This window comes from Sorghum bicolor, chromosome 1 (genome assembly GCF_000003195.3).
Source record: "Sorghum bicolor cultivar BTx623 chromosome 1, Sorghum_bicolor_NCBIv3, whole genome shotgun sequence".
NCBI lineage: Eukaryota > Viridiplantae > Streptophyta > Magnoliopsida > Poales > Poaceae > Sorghum > Sorghum bicolor.
In genome coordinates, this window is record NC_012870.2 from 6,432,043 (window position 1) to 6,447,664 (window position 15,622).

The 15,622-nt window shown below is 45.0% G+C and overlaps 2 protein-coding genes across 3 annotated transcripts; both read right to left on the minus strand.

The window, feature by feature from the left end:
• On the minus strand, positions 5,147–7,607 carry LOC110431706 (eukaryotic translation initiation factor 5A-like). The gene is made up of 6 exons (XM_021451094.1): positions 7,330–7,607; positions 7,076–7,223; positions 5,851–5,973; positions 5,713–5,769; positions 5,551–5,625; positions 5,147–5,459 (listed from the first exon to the last, which is right to left on the minus strand). Exons 2-6 carry the CDS (start codon positions 7,199–7,201, stop codon positions 5,358–5,360), a joined length of 483 nt encoding a protein of 160 aa, XP_021306769.1. The 5' UTR covers positions 7,202–7,223; positions 7,330–7,607; the 3' UTR covers positions 5,147–5,357.
• On the minus strand, positions 10,099–14,986 carry LOC8086211 (mitotic checkpoint protein BUB3.3). 2 transcript variants are annotated; one of them, XM_002466375.2, is made up of 9 exons: positions 14,793–14,980; positions 14,579–14,709; positions 13,897–13,979; positions 12,603–12,857; positions 12,220–12,292; positions 11,726–11,806; positions 11,576–11,654; positions 11,093–11,190; positions 10,099–10,517 (listed from the first exon to the last, which is right to left on the minus strand). In XM_002466375.2, exons 1-9 carry the CDS (start codon positions 14,892–14,894, stop codon positions 10,448–10,450), a joined length of 972 nt encoding a protein of 323 aa, XP_002466420.1. In that variant the 5' UTR covers positions 14,895–14,980; the 3' UTR covers positions 10,099–10,447. The 2 variants fall into 2 exon arrangements, with proteins under 2 accessions (XP_002466420.1, XP_021306768.1); XM_021451093.1 differs by lacking the exon at positions 11,093–11,190 and having other exon boundaries at positions 14,793–14,986.

A 15,622-nucleotide genomic window follows, 5' to 3' on the forward strand; every position in this document is an offset into this window, starting at 1 on the left:
AACTAGTGTAGTCTACACACATCCTCCACTTCCCAATTTTCTTTTTAACTAGCACGGGGTTGGCTAACCATTCGGGATGGAATACTTCCTTGATGAATCCGGCCGCCAGCAGCTTGTGGATCTCTTCCCCGATGGCCCGGCGCTTCTCCTCGTCGAATCGGCGCAGGCGTTGCTTTACGGGTTTGGAGCCGGCTCGGATGTCCAAGGAGTGCTCGGCGACTTCCCTCGGTATCCCAGGCATGTCCGAGGGACTCCACACAAATATATCGGCGTTTGCGCGGAGAAAGTCGACGAGCACCACTTCCTATTTGGGGTCGAGACTGGAGCTAGTTCTCAACGCCTTGCCTTCAGAGGTGCCGGGGTCGAGAAATACTAGCTTGGTCTCCTCTGCCGGTTCGAAGTTCCCGGCGTGGCGTTTGGGGTCGGGGACGTCCAGGTCGCAGTCGCCGAGGCCAGTAAGGATGGCCAGAGACTCTGCCAGAGCCTCGGCCTGCTCGACGCACTCGACGTCGCACTGGTAGGCGTGCTGGCTGGTCGTGCTGACGGTGATGATGCCCTTTGGCCCTGGCATCTTGAGCTTAAGGTAAGTGTAGTTGGGGACGGCCATGAACTTGGCGTAGCACGGTCGTCCCAGGATCGTGTGGTAGGTTCCTGGGAACCCGACCACATCGAAAGTGAGGAACTCTCATCTGAAGTTGCTGGGGGTCCCGAAGCAGACGGGCAGATCGATCTGTCCGAGGGGGTGGGCACGATGCCCCGGCACCACTCCATGGAATGGAGCGGTGTCGTTCCTCAGCCGGGACTTGCTGATCCCCATGAGGGCCAGAGTCTCGGCGTAGAGGATGTTAAGGCCGCTGCCTCCATCCATCAGCACCTTAGTGAGACGGGTATCGGCGATGATGGGGTCGACGATCAGAGGATAGCTCCCGGGATTGGGGATCCGCTCCGGGTGATCTTGTCTGTCGAACGTGATCGCGCTCTCGGACCATTTGAGGTACGATGGGGTGGCGGTGCTGACTGCGCAGACTTCTCGGAGTTCGCGCTTCCTCTGACTCGCAGTGAGGCGAGCCGCTCGTCCCCCAAAGATCAGAAGGCAGTTCTTGATCTTGGGAAAAACCTCTCCCTCGGGGTCGTCGTCCTTGGGAGGTTCTTCGGCACTCTCCTTGGTGATGATGTCGGTATAGTACCGACGGAGGACAGTGCATTCCTCGAGGGTGTGCTTGGTCGGTCCCCTGTGATAGGGGCAGGGCTTCTTCAGCATTTCGTCGAAGAGACCGGGGCCAGCAGGAGCCCGCTTGGGGTTCTTGCGATCTGCCGCAGCGACCAGGTTGTCGTCCGACTGACCCTGCCGCCCCTTGCGGCCCTTCTTCTTTTTCTTAGGGTCGCGTGATCCCGAGGCCTCGGTGGCCTCGGCCTTCTGCTTCCCTTTAGCTGCACCATCGGAGAAGATGGCGCCGACTGCCTCTTCGCCTGAGGCAAAGTTGGTGGCGATGTCGAGCAGCTGGCTAGTGCTCGTGGGGGTCTTGCGTCCGAGCTCGTGCACCAACTCCTTGCAGGTGGTACCAGAAATGAAGGCTCCGATCACGTCGGAGTCCGTGATGTTGGGGAGCTCGGTGCACTGTTTGGAGAATCGCCTGATGAAGTCCCGGAGGGACTCATCAGGCTTCTGCCGGCAGCTCCTGAGGTCCCAGGAGTTCCCAGGGCGCACGTATGTGCCCTGGAAGTTCCCAACAAAGATTCTGACCAGGTCAGCCCAGTCATGGATCATGCGCTCAGGGAGGTGCTCAAGCCACGCCCTGGCCGTGTCGGCTAGATGCAATGGGAGGTTGCGGATGATAAGCAGATCGTCATCCGCCCCGCCTAGTTGGCATGCCAGGCGGTAATCCGCCAGCCAGAGCTCCGGGTTAGTTTCTCCTGAGTACTTGGCGAGGTTGGCGGGCTATCGGAATCGCGCCGGGAACTTGGCCCTGCGTATGGCCTCGCTGAAGACGCAGGGACCCGGGGGCTCTGGTGAAGTGCTTCGGTCGTGATCGGGGTCGTACCTCCCGCCTCGGCGCGGTCGGTAACGTCGGGACTCGGCCTCGTCCCTGTCACGTCGCCTGGCCTCAAGGGTGGCCCGTACGTTCGCGTCGGCTCCGACGCGCTCGTGAACTGACGGGGCCCTGTTGCCCCCTTGCGGGTTAGGGGGTGGTAGACCCTGTACTGTTGGTGCCTTGTTAGGAGGGGGGCGTTCCCCACAATGTTTCGTGCTGTGGGATTGTGAAGCAGAACTTTCCGCGTTCTGCACCACAGCCTGCTCCAGGAGACCACGTAGCCCCTGGCGCACTCTCCTTCCCTCAGGAGTCGAAGGATCGGGCATCGCCCTGAGGAGGAGCGCGGCGGCCATCACATTCTGGCTGGCCGTGCTGAAGACTGGGGCGTCTTCCCTTTGGTCCGCAACAATGCGACGGTTGACGTCTCGGGCGCGACGTCTGGCTTCACCCCCGTCTCCGCGGGCGGACGGCTCCCATACCAGGGCCTCGCGGAGTTGGCGGAGGCGTGTGCGCTCTTCTTCGAGCCTGGCCTCCAGCTCATCGAGCTGTGCGAGGTCAGGATGGTGTCCCCGAGCGGGGGCAGATGCTACCCCACGGGCTCCGGGATTGGTTCCGGGAGTTGGATTGGGAGGTGGAGTTGCGTCCTCTTGCCTAGAGGGCCCTGCGTCCCCCTGGGCGCTATGCGGCGTGCCTCCGACTTCTAAGTTGAAGCACTCTCGTGACGGGTCGTAGCTTTCGTCGTCGGAGTCGGAGTAGCCGAGACAATAGTTGCTGGCCTCCAAGAAACGCATGAAGGTCTCCGGGTCACCACACCCGGAGAAATCAGCGCCAGCCCACTCGTCGTTGCCCGAGGTGAGGTCCTCTGGGTAGGATGAGACGGGCGGTGTGGAGACGAGGTCCAGTGTAGACCTCAAGTGGTGCCCGGGAAGTTCCGCGTACGCACTTAACGAAGTGCTTACGGAAGAGGCGTAGGTAGCGGCGGCATTCCTGAGCCCAAAAGGTAACTCGGGAGGTGCCGCTGCTATTACTTCATCCGCAGGTGGAGGAGGACGGGACGTTGAGGCCCCTTTGTCCCCCTTGCGGGGGACGGGCGCGGGCCGTGCCATCCCCTTCGAACGGGGTGGGACGGGTGGCCGCGATGACCCTCTGTTGGTCCTGGGTGCAGAGCTTGATGTCCCGCGAGCCCTTCCTCTGGCGCCTGTCGGGCCGGAGGAGCGGGCGACCTGATGAGGAATATGCGGGGGGAGGACTGGACGGACCCTGGCCTCAGTGGTGGGGTCGGAGATCCTAGATCTCTAACGCCCCCTCCGTGAGCCCCCCGCATGGTGTCCCAACCGTCTCCCACGTACTGACTGTGGCGGGATCGGCTCGGGGCTAAGTTCGACGTCGTCACGTGGCGGGAGGAGGATCATGTCGTAGCCGGAACCGAGGGACATGAACTCCAAACTCCCAAATATCATGATGGTGCCGCGGCGGAGCGGGCGAAAACCGTCTGCCATCCAAATCTTCCCAGTAGGGACTGGCAAACGTCACGCAGAAGGCCCCTACCTGGCGCGCCAACTGTCGGCGTCTAGACTCGCGATCTAGGCACTGACGAGTATAAGTCTGCGTGACTACCCAAATTCGGATGGTGATGCAAGTGGGACACAGAGAGTTTATACTGGTTCGGGCCAAGAATGCCCTACGTCCAGTGTGGCTGTAGATTCTGTATAACCTTGCACCCAAAGGCGCTTGTAGTAGGGGGTACAAGCTGGTTGCGAGAGAGGGCTAAGTCCCAGGTCTCGGCTTGGTGGTGGAAAGAGTGCGGGTAGCTGCTCTGGAAGAGTGTGACAGTAGTGTATGCGTGCGTGTGTTCTGGACCTGTGCGTGTCATCCAGTTGTGAACCCTGGCTCCCCTTTTATAGTCTAAAGGGGAAGACAGGTTTTTACAAGAGTAGATTTCTTCTGTTGAATGGTGAAACCACAGTCGTGACCCTGTTGAGGCTGGTCCATCTCGTCCTTGAGGGATGGTTGACGGCATGGCTGTTCCTGTAGAGGGTTACCGAACCCTGTAGGGGTCGCGGGGGTCGGATCGCCGGTACTGCTGCATATCCTGTCAACAGTGGGAAATGACCACAAACAGTGGTGCTGATTTACCTCACCCATTCCCTTTCTCCTGTGCGGTAGTGTGCTACAGTGAACAGGGGTAAGGGTGTATAGTGACAGAGGTAAAGCCACAGTGACCGGGGTGGTTGAAACAGTCGTCACCTTGCCCTGCCGCGTTATGGGGGCCGTCGCGTCCGTCATGTCGGGGGAAGTCTTGTTACCCAGGTGGAGTGGGGTCCGGCGCCCGAGCCTGGACGGGGTCGGGCAAAACGGAGCTTGCGTCCGAGGCCCTGGGGGGTCGGGCGAGTCGGAACTGGCGTCCGAGGCCCTGATGATTGTGGTTAGTACGTTCCTTTGCGTTTTTTATTGCTCTGATTTGGGTATCCCTTATTATGGTACCCAACAGAATCCAAAACAACATTTTTTTTAGAACAGATGAAGTGAAACACTTATGAAATCACTAGATCTTGTATACCTAGAGACCATAACAGGCATAGGGAGAGTAGGTTTAAATATACCTTTATATTATCTACTGTAATGTTATATAACACTAAGTGTTTCTATGTTAGAGCAACCACATCCATGCTGAATAGGCAAAAAATCGGTCCTTAAAGAGCACTTGTTCCTTGTGCAGATAAGAGGAAGCTACAACATTTGCGGGTGCTTCAACAAGGACTAGTGGGGAGTGTCGGCTCTATGATACCTCAAAAAAACATCATGTTTATTTTCCTCTCCTTACATTACACATTTATATTCATAACATTACTTTGATGTCTTTACATTCTTAAAATTGTCATCCTAGTATAGATTGGAAGTAGGATGCAAAACTCTTGCGCTTAAGCCAGAAACATTTTTTAATCACAATGGGTGAAAATGCGCTAAGTTATAGTTTTTTTAAAATTTTGTGAGAATTTTATATTAGCCTAATTCACTTCCCGCTCTGGACAGCTCGATCCTTTCAATCCAGTATATCTACCACACTTGGATGTGGTTCGAGACACACCTGAACGCATGCCCATACTAGCTCGTTAGATGTTATAGTTCATTATTTATTCCGCAATTTGGACTCAAAGGTACAATACAGATAGGTACGTCGACATCACTGTGCGTAAAAGACGACAGTACAGAAGTCTCATGTTACCCTCAATCGAAACGTTTATACTGTATATCAACTCAACCACCTCCCAAGTAAATAGACGACAAGATAAATAACCAGTGCAAAAGCAATGCAGCTCAGCTCTACTTGGGGCCGATATCCTTCAGAGCACAGATCTGCTCCTCGCCCATAGCAGACATCACCGAGACGATCAGATCCTTTCCCTCACTGAATCCATCTTTAATCTGTGCTTAGCAAATCAAGGGAGTAAGGGACCAGAAAAACAGTTTGCCAAGAGGCTCCTGCTGACAACCAAATATGATTCAGAGCTCTGACCTGGGTAAGCAGAGTTTCATCAGTAGGGAGCTTAAGATCATCCTTGGTGCCTCCACTTTCAGTCAGCAGGCTGACCTGCATTATGTGTTGACCATGTACAGAGTTAAGAAATAAATAAGAGCAGATTTTGATCAGTGACTAGAAGAGTCAAAAGAAGCATACGAATCCATCCTCAGATATATCAATCAGCTGGTAGTCAGTACGGTTGACATGGGGAATCTACATGGTACAATAAAAGATGGTCAAACACATTACATTGTAAGAACTGAACAAACAACACTAAACATGGTTTACGCTTACATCACAGTTATGCGATGAGGGCACAATATCCTCAAGCTTCTTTCCATTGAAAATGTCAATGGCCACAAAGTGACATTTGGCATGCCCATGCTTCCCTGTCTTGGAAGTGGAAACCTCAACAACCTGCAATAAAGACCTTAAGTCCAGATTCTAAAAACTTCAAGTAAATGCAAATGGATATCAAGCAGCAACTCTGATCAATTATCAAGAATTAAGGCACCAGAAGACTAGTCAACACCAACCAATGATCAAGACAGAATTACAAGCTCACAATTCACCTACATGAGCATGTGAATGACATCAAAAGAAAATATACAACATGTCAATTCAGAAACGAAGTATAGCGATAGACACAGTATGTGAGTACTCCTCCCGTCCCAAAAAAGGATAAAATTATAACTTTCTACCAAGTCAATTATCTCAGCTTTGACCAAATATATATGAAAAATAATATTAGTTATGATACCCCAATAATTATCATTAAATTCACCATGCAAATATTTTCATAGTATACCTATTTGGAGTGATAAATGTAAATAATATTTTCTATAAACTTAGTCAAACTCAAGGAATGTCAATTACAATGGAGCCGAGACAACATAATCATTTGAACCATCATAACAACAGAATAAAAATCCTATATAATAATATGATATGACAAACTTCTCATAAATGCAAGCAATTGGTAGCCAAGATTAAAAAAAAGTAGTACTAAACCTTTAAATGCAGAGTGGGCACAGAAAGGACATCGCAATATAAGCTGGGATCTCAGAACATGAATAGTACGCAAAAGACAAATGAAATTCAAATTTAAGGACGTGGTAGAAAAAGGGTTCCACAGTTTTGGTGCTTGAAATAAACTGACCTGCTACTACCACAGTTTGAATAATAAGCACACACAAAAATAGAAAAATGAAATCAATAGGCCTATTACGTCACAAACTCACAATTCAAAGCCTCACACAACAGATAACACCAGACCATGGAACTTGACTCGGAACACACAATTACTGACTGGTACCATCAATCAGATATCAAGCGCAACGACAGATACCCCAATAATACAAGTAGCACACTGAAGGCACAAAACAGCAAGTTTTTGCGTTACCAATGAGCAACGCAAGTAGAGCAGCGCATCGCTGAAACGGAGCATCATCTCCAACAAAATGTACTGAATCTAACGACAGTACGGACTTAAGGGGAAGGCGAGAAGCAGGATCCGTACCTTACACGGACGGTTCTTGATGACGATGTAGCCATTCTTACGGACAGTGCCGGCCTGCTGCGGATAAGTCTTGGACGCACCGGCGTCGGCCTTCGACTCGAAGTGGTGTTCCTCGGAGTCCGACATCTTCCAAGGCCGACCGAAGCCCCTGCCACCAAAAACAGAATCTCACATCAGAACCCCTCGGTTCCCAGCTCACCGGATTAGATCGAGGGGGACAGAGAGAGAGGAGGACAGCGAGGGCAGACGCTCACCGAGTAAGCGCCGCGCGAAGGAAGGTGGGTGACGGGGGCGAGCGACCCAGCGGCTGACTAGGGTTCCGCTCGGGCGCAGCACGCGAGTCCTATATGCGGCGACGCTGGCGTGGCAGCGCGGGCCGGACGTGGGCTTCACGGCGCAGCCCAGTGCGGACGGGCCTCTCTTTCGTCGCGACGTCAACGGCGGCGTCCGTGCGTCGCCGTCAGATCTACAGGTCCGGTGGCGTCTGGCGGCACGTTTCTTGACTTGACGCTTACCGGGTGTTTGGTGTGGTGCCGGTGCCCCACCGGCTGTTCGCGGCACGGAGACGCCGCCCATTATCTTCTGTGAGATTGCGAATCGGAGAAGCATGCGAACATCTGATTCTCTGTATCAGAAGTTCAGAACTGACGACCTGTGAGTTGTCACTCCTGAGTCTTGTGGCCGCACTTATCTGCCAAAAAATGAGTAGGGTCTTGTTTAGTTCTAAAAATTTTTGGTAAATCGACACTATAATATTTTTGTTTTTATTTGACAAATATTGCTCAATTATAGACTAACTAGGCTTAAAAGATTCGTCTCGACAATTCCGACTAAAATGTGCAATTAGTTTTTATTTTTGTCTATATTTAATACTCTATGTATACGTCTAAAGATTCGATATGACGGGGAATCTGAAAAATTTTGTAAAATTTTCTAAGAACTAAACAAGGCCTAGCTATTCACAACTTCCACAAGGCAATGTTGCGTTCTTTTGGCTGATAAAATATAGTAGAAAGTACTGTTGGTTAATTTATTGTGAGAGAAAAATACTGCTGAATAGCTAGTAGATTCGGCTGATAAATCCAAATAAACAAGGCTATTCATAAATTTGTGTAAATCAGAGATTCAAAGGAACATAATCCTTTATATAATATAGAGAGAGCACCAACCTCAGGCGATTCCCTATGCAATCTACAGGAACACAAATGAGAACAATCGATACTCTGTTTGTTTGAGCTTATCTGCAGAATTTGTTAATTATTAAACAGTATTTTTGTCTCACAATAAATCAGCAAACAATACTTAAGCCGATTATGTCTCGGCCTGGAATTTTCGTCGCTGAACACAACGGTTTTAGCCGCACGCCCGCACCAGTCACCAATGCACATCTGCCGGACGTCATCTGCACCGAAAGTCCGAAACGCCACAAAGACTCCAGACGAAGGCAACATCAAGCCACTGACGCTTCAATTTAGAGAGTGTTTAGTTGTGGTTGTAAAAGTTTAATATGTATTATAGTATTTTCGTTTCATGTACTATAGTATTTTCATTTTATTAGATAATTAGTGTTCAATTATAGACTAATTAACTTCAAAAGATTCGTCTCACAAATTACTCTTCAGCTATATTTTTAGTTTCAGTACTCCATATATGACAAATAATAACCTTTAACTAGTCAAACCAAACATGGCCCATTCCTTCCATCGCATTGTCCTGCCACCGACCATCTTTTTTTTTTCTATGATTCAGCAAAGCAAAATCATAAATTCATAATCCATAGCTTCGCTTCAACCTTTTTTTTTAGCACAACCATGTTCTCTAGCAAGTTCGATTTAGTTCCGTTAATTTTTTGGTTTTGGATATTATAGTACTTTTATTTTTATTTGACAATTATTGTCAAATTATATACTAACTAGATTCAAAAGATTCATATCGCGATTTACAAGCAAACTATACAATTAGTTTTGTTTTCGTCTATATTTAATGCTCTATGCATATGCCGCAAGATTCAATGTGATAGAAAATCTTAAAAAAAATGTTTTTGAGTGAACAAAACAACACCTCACTCTAGCGTGAATCTAAGGGCATGTTTATTCCTCGGTTAGCTTGCTTTGCCATGTCTATGCACAGATTTTTTTTTCCCCGCATGGAGCGAGCCAAACCCAACATGGCCGAAACCAAAGACCAAGAAACCAATCACTTAAAGATTGCATCTAGTGAACCTTGTTTGTGCTTTTCAACAAAGCGAACAGGTCAGAGGCCTTGTTTAGTTACACTCAAAATCTAAAGATTTATTTAAAAAACCTCATCACATCGAATTTTATGACACATGCATAAGTATTAAATATAGATAAAAAATAACTAATTGCACAATTACATGTAATTTGTGAGATATATCTTTTGAGCTTAGTTAATCCATGACTGAACAATAATTGTCAAATACAAACGAAAGTGCTACAATACCAAAAAACTTTTCACCTAGGAAACTAAACAAGGCCTGACATAGAAAAGGTCATAAACAACTAATATATACTCTCTTGAATTATAAGTTACTTTAGTTTTATTCTAAGTCAAATTATTTCTAGCTTTGATAAATTTTACAGAAAAAATACACAACCATCTAAAAAATAAATTATTTTCATTAAACTATTCATGAGATATTCATGAGATATAATAGTGCATTGAACTTTTATGTGCTAATATATTTTTCCTGAAATCAAGATCAAAGAAATTGACTTGTACAAAACTAAAGTGAACTATAATCAGATTTAAGGGAGTAAAGTTTTTATTAAAAAAAAATAGATGGTCACCTGATTTATTGAAAGGGCATATAGCATATTAGTTACAAAAGCCTTAGAGCACCTCATATCCTAGATTCGAGTCCTTGTGGAAACAAATATTCTGAGATTTAATGACATTTATTTTCAGTGATAGGCGATGTTTCCATCAACACCGAAATATTTGTAATAGCTTCGTCAATCTTAAGGATTTGCTGGCTCAATCTTCATACAAACTCATAAGCGTAAGTTTTGCATGCATACATTTATATAGGTGAGTGTGTATGTGTTGTGAGTGTACTTGTAATTCTAAAAAAAAACAAATGACGCTATGACAGTTCACTAACAAATCAGGGATCGCTGCGCTTACCAGCACAACAATACAGCCAGTTCAAACGGCTCAAAAGTGAAACAACGCACAACTATCTCAGACTAGCTAGACTAGATGTAACTAATCTGTACAAATAATGCTTAGCCATACTAATTTTTTCCTAAAAAAGTGCTAGCCATACAACATAATACAACATGTTGTCACATATTGGTGACCTTGAATATGTATGTTAGAATACAACAGAACATTTTTTGTTAGAAGGCTCTACCCGACACGGGACTTGCCTTTGAAGTCCTCCTCGGTTTCAATGAATACCTGGTGGTGGTCAATCACCCTGGCCAAAGAAAACGTGGAAGTAAGTGAAATGATTATCAGACACACGCTTTCTTTGAGATGAAGACATACTATAATGCTATAAGGCAGGATGCAAAAAACTGCTGCAGAAGCGAGAAACAAAACTCATCTGTGCACTTAATTGAAGGCAACGATTTGCCAAACAATAGAAGGATATCACTCTTGCATAAACGGTTATTATTACTTTACCCTTGCACTGTCAAATACAACCACATACCCCAACGGAGATGACAAGATGCTTACAAAAAAATCGGTGCTTAGGGGGAAGAGAAAGCAATAGCTAATGGGGTGTGCTGTTCTTAGGCATGAAGACAACAAAATAAGAGCACAATATATCCCACAGGTGTCAAGGAAAAAATGACTTTGTGTTAAGCCCTATTTAGGTATTTAAAATAGCTGATGGCTCAAAGGCACTCCTACTGGAGATGCCTACAATACAAGTATGAGCATGGATACATTTTGTTGCTTTGTGGACTTTTTTACAACATTCAAGATCAATCTGATGTTACTAATGAATAGAATTAATAACATCTTGTAAGTTTAGAAGCCACTCACTCTTTATCTACTTCTCTAAAATAGTTTGAGGCAACCGCCAGAAGTTGGCCATTATGGTTGTATGCAATTGACGCCACACTGCCCAAATAGATCGGAAGCTGCGATAGTAAACACTGTATTTTTAGGTCACTAAATCAAAGAAGAAAAGAGTGCACTTGTGAATAATTAAATGAGTGCAAAAAGAAACATAAGCGCAAGGAGAAAAGACTTGGGGTGGAGAGTCAATGTTTTTGTGCTTCATCCTTCTCTTATTAAGAAATAACTTTTGCCACTGAATCCGCAGGATAGATGGTAATAGTATTTTTTTTGGAAGGTACAAAATAATCAGTATGGGAAAGAAGAGTATGACACAGATTTAGCGGGAGAGAATATGGGTAGAGAGTAGAGTCCTCTCACTCAAACAATGTATCTAAGTACCATTCATAAAAACTTCTTTTAGATTAAGAAATAAATGTATCATTTTCAAGAAAAACTTGATATCACCTCTATCAGCTTCTTTTTTGAACGAGCATCCCAGGCAATAGTGCATCCTTCATCATCTCCAGTAACAAAGGTTTTCTTGCTGGTGACCAGAAACATATGAACTCATCTTTACTTTGAGAAAACTATAGAACTTCTTTACACAAAGCTTACCAGGGATGAACTGCGATGCAATTTACAGGGACCAGATTTGATCTTCCATTTCTGGATTTTGGATGGCAACGAAATGAATATCTGCAAGAACACAGGTATCCCAGTGAATTATAGCGGATCATTTGCACTTCGATGCCTATTACTTTCTCCAAGGACTTACTTTGTTCCCTCTACCTCTAAGATGTCCAAATTTGATGTTGTATAGCTTATATTGGTTCTGATTGGTCCTTTTGCAAGATATATGGATAGAAAATCAACTATAGATACGAAAAGGTTTTACATGAATGCAAAAAAAGACAATTGACCAGGTTAATAAGAAATGATAGGGTTTATGAAAAAATATAATCAAAATGCTATTGCAATTTATATATCGTCTCAATATATAAGAAATTGTCTTCTTCCATAACAAGGTAGCTTTCCATGCCCTGTTTTTAATCATATTATATAGAAAGATAAAGACAACTAACGAGATGGAAGAAAGTATCAATACTAACCCTAGATCTCTATCTGTTCCACGATCAAGATGCTTCAATGCAACAGCTCCATCCACAGATCCAGCAACATAAGCTAAGAAAAAAGAACAGTAATAAAGGGTGAACACTGATGACTTAAATACAGAGTTAAACCTGGATCTAAAATCTATATCTTACTGAAGAGTACAGTTTTTGCTGAACTATTCACTAGTTTTTGCTAAACAACGAAGATTAAACGACATATTGCAAAATTTTAGTGATTATACTGAGTGCTGTCATGAAGACAGACTCAAGACCTTAGACAGACTCAAGACCTTAGACAGACTCAAGACCTTACTTTGAAGAAACACAACAGAGAAATATTAAAAGAAGATAGTGGTGGGTGGGGTGGGGGGCACATATACCATTCCATTCTGGAGAAGCATGAAGGCATCGAATTTGATATTCCAGAGGACAGTCTTTTTCATTTACTGGTGTTGTTAGATTCCTCATGTCATAAAAATAAACATTTCTCGCAACTGCAGCTAATATATACACGCCACAGATAGAAAGTGATGCCACATCTGAATCTAAGATTATAGTGCCACTCGGGCTTACATTTCTTGTTTTTAAATCCCAAAGCTTTATCTTCTTATCAAGGCCACCGGTCATAACCTGACCTGAAAAAATAAAACACAATACTAATAGTAAACATAAACTTTGGCGGTCGTGGAATTACATATTTAAGATTCAAGAATGGAAAATTTTCTTTCTAAATGTGGTATTACAAAATAAACCTTGTGTTAGTATAATCCTTGTTTTGGCTACACATGTTTTACTTAGCTGTTAAGTTAGTCTACCTTCTTGGGTCCTAGAGCAGCTCCAGTGTGTGTATAAATCGAAGCGTGGGCAAGGAAAAGCTAACAATGCACACTACAACATTCGAACTCTTGGTGTCAGATTCTAAAATCGAACTCCAAGTATGGTTCGAACACAGCAGAATAGAATATTGCAAGAAACAGTTAAACTCATACTAGCAGCAGAGAGAACTGGCCAGCAGCAAGGGCCACTAAGTAAAAGGAAATTTAAATATTCACTGCAGCTCTCGAACTCTGGACAAGCTAATCGAAGTCTGCTCCTCGGTTAGACCGTGACACTGGAGCTGCTCTTAGCTTAGTTAGCTATTAAGGTAGAGAACAGCTAGCCATTTTTTACATGGTTAGCCATTTTTTTGTACTGTACCACGAAGTAGCAGGTCAGTGGTAGCAGGCAGGGAGTGGCAGATCAGGTCAGTTCCATTTCTTAGCCACTAAAACCTGCTATTGTCTGACCAGGACATGCAGTAGTCAAACTGGTTTTGAGCTGTAATATGTCGGTTGCCACAGCACACAGTAACCAACCTTAGCTATGCTGTACTAATATAAATAGAAGGCGATATAAACTCAAGCTGTAGCTTTCAGCAACACCTAAACAGTCTATCCAGTGCATTTCAGTGACCTCATTTGAGGTGGTTCAGATACAACATTGGTGTTCAAACTGAATACTAATATAAAAGATTTGGTGCAAAAAAAGAAGCATCAAGTAGATACAAATACTTCAGAACCAGGTGATGAGAACATGTACATACCATTCTATAGAACTATTTGGTGCTGCAGAAAAAACATCCAGCAAATCAAACACAAATCATCAAGACATAAGATTGTTTAGTATCTTCCTTACCAGTCATCGAAGAGAATTCAATGCAGGCAAGCACATCTTCATGGAGCCCCACTGTATCCTGAGAACCTGAGTGGAAGTCGTACCTGAGAATATTGCCCATAACTTAAATGTGTATACAGCAGTTTCCAAGTTAAACTAAGTTAACATGGAGAATGCGAGTGTACTTGATAGAATAAATCAGCAGCAGCAGGCACACAACAATCTTCTCTAATTCAGTTTAGTTGCAGTTGCACATATAGTTGTGCTGATGGAGTAAATCAGCAGTTGCAACATCTAAGTACTATTATTCTTTGTCCTATCAATGTCACGCATAATGAATGCCATGAACGCAAATATGCAAAATAAACAAGGATAAATGGAACTATCATACCTTATTTGCACTGACATGCATTAGCATCAAATATCATCTCATGAAATCAAGCAAAGGTCAAACCGTAGACTTGTGATTAGTTGTTAACAGATTGCAACTGGTAGATGTTTCCTTAATTGTTACCACTTCAAAAGACAAAAACTACTTGCATCAATAATGCACAGAATTACAATGTGGCACTTGGCTACCAGTACAAGAAGCACACTTTCACTCATGCTATAATGCAGCCCGAGATAGTAAATGGAAATGCTACAAGGGTACGTGACTTCAAGATACAATCCAGAAACGAATTGCGACCGTTTTTAATTTTACCTTCTCACAGATCCATCGGAGCCGCAAGCAAACGCTGAAGACTCATCCTCGAAGCAGCAGTCGAGGAGTGCCGCCTCAGACTCCGCACTGACCCGGAGCGTGCCCTCGTCGGCATCGTACAGCCGCAGCCCCTGCGACGAATCGGACGCAAAACCCTATCAGACACTGCTAACGACCTCCCCCCAAAATTTCAAATCGACCTGAGTGCGCTCACCGAATCCCATGAGGAGACGAGCAGGTTGTTGGAGGTGGGCGCGAACCGAACCCGGGATGCGGCGCCTGCGGTTGCGTCGCCCGCCAGGCTCCGCCTCGCCATCTCGGTCTCGAGCGCGGCGCGGCCCCTCGGCAAAGCTGGGAGCTGGCAGTGTAGTGCGAACTGCAGAACCGGGGAGCGGAGAGCTCCGAAATTCGAACGGGGAAAACTTATCTCCCGTTGCATCGTGGGCCGAGTATTGAAGCGGACTAGGGCCTTGTTTAGTTTACCCAAAAACAAAAAAAAACTAAAAATTTTCGTCACATCGAATCAGCATTAAATATAGTTGAAAATAAAAACTAATTATACAGTTCGTATGTAAATCGTGAGATGGATCTTTTAAGTCTCGTTAGTTTATGATTGGACAATAATTACCAAATAAAAACGAAAGTGTTAGCAACTCCAATAGTTTGCTAAAACTCACTTGACAAATCTATAGTTTTGTCAAGTCTCAAAACCAAATGTAAGTGAAAAAAGAGGTCTTCTCCAACAGTTTGCTATTTGGGCTTGAAAAAAGAACTTGGCATCCTAAAACTTTTACCAAAATCACAAAATTGAGCTTCCAACAAATTGGTAAACTAGTTGGCAAATTGGCATACACGTGTTACCAAACGATGGAGGACTTTGCATATTTGCCAAATGAAGGGGAAATTTTGCCAAGCTCACAAAATTGCTAAGTAGTTTTGCCAACTTATTAGGGCACTCACAATGCAAGACTCTATCACAGAGTCCAAGACAATTAACTACATATTATTTATGGTATTTTGCTGATGTGGCAGCATATTTGTTGA

Bases quoted from the DNA above. Each gene is read 5' to 3' on its own strand.
- LOC8086211 (XM_002466375.2), bottom strand. From the start codon at position 14,894: ATGGCGAGGCGGAGCCTGGCGGGCGACGCAACCGCAGGCGCCGCATCC. The intron at 13,980-14,578 runs GTAAAATTAAAA...CAATATTCTCAG, and splicing joins TCCGATGGATCTGTGAGAAG to GTACGACTTCCACTCAGGTT. The intron at 12,858-13,896 runs GTAAGGAAGATA...TTATTTTTTCAG, and splicing joins TGAATTCTCTTCGATGACTG to GTCAGGTTATGACCGGTGGC.
- LOC110431706 (XM_021451094.1), bottom strand. From the start codon at position 7,201: ATGTCGGACTCCGAGGAACACCACTTCGAGTCGAAGGCCGACGCCGGT. The intron at 5,974-7,075 runs GTACGGATCCTG...TCTTTATTGCAG, and splicing joins TCAAGAACCGTCCGTGTAAG to GTTGTTGAGGTTTCCACTTC. The intron at 5,626-5,712 runs GTATGCTTCTTT...CACATAATGCAG, and splicing joins ATATATCTGAGGATGGATTC to GTCAGCCTGCTGACTGAAAG.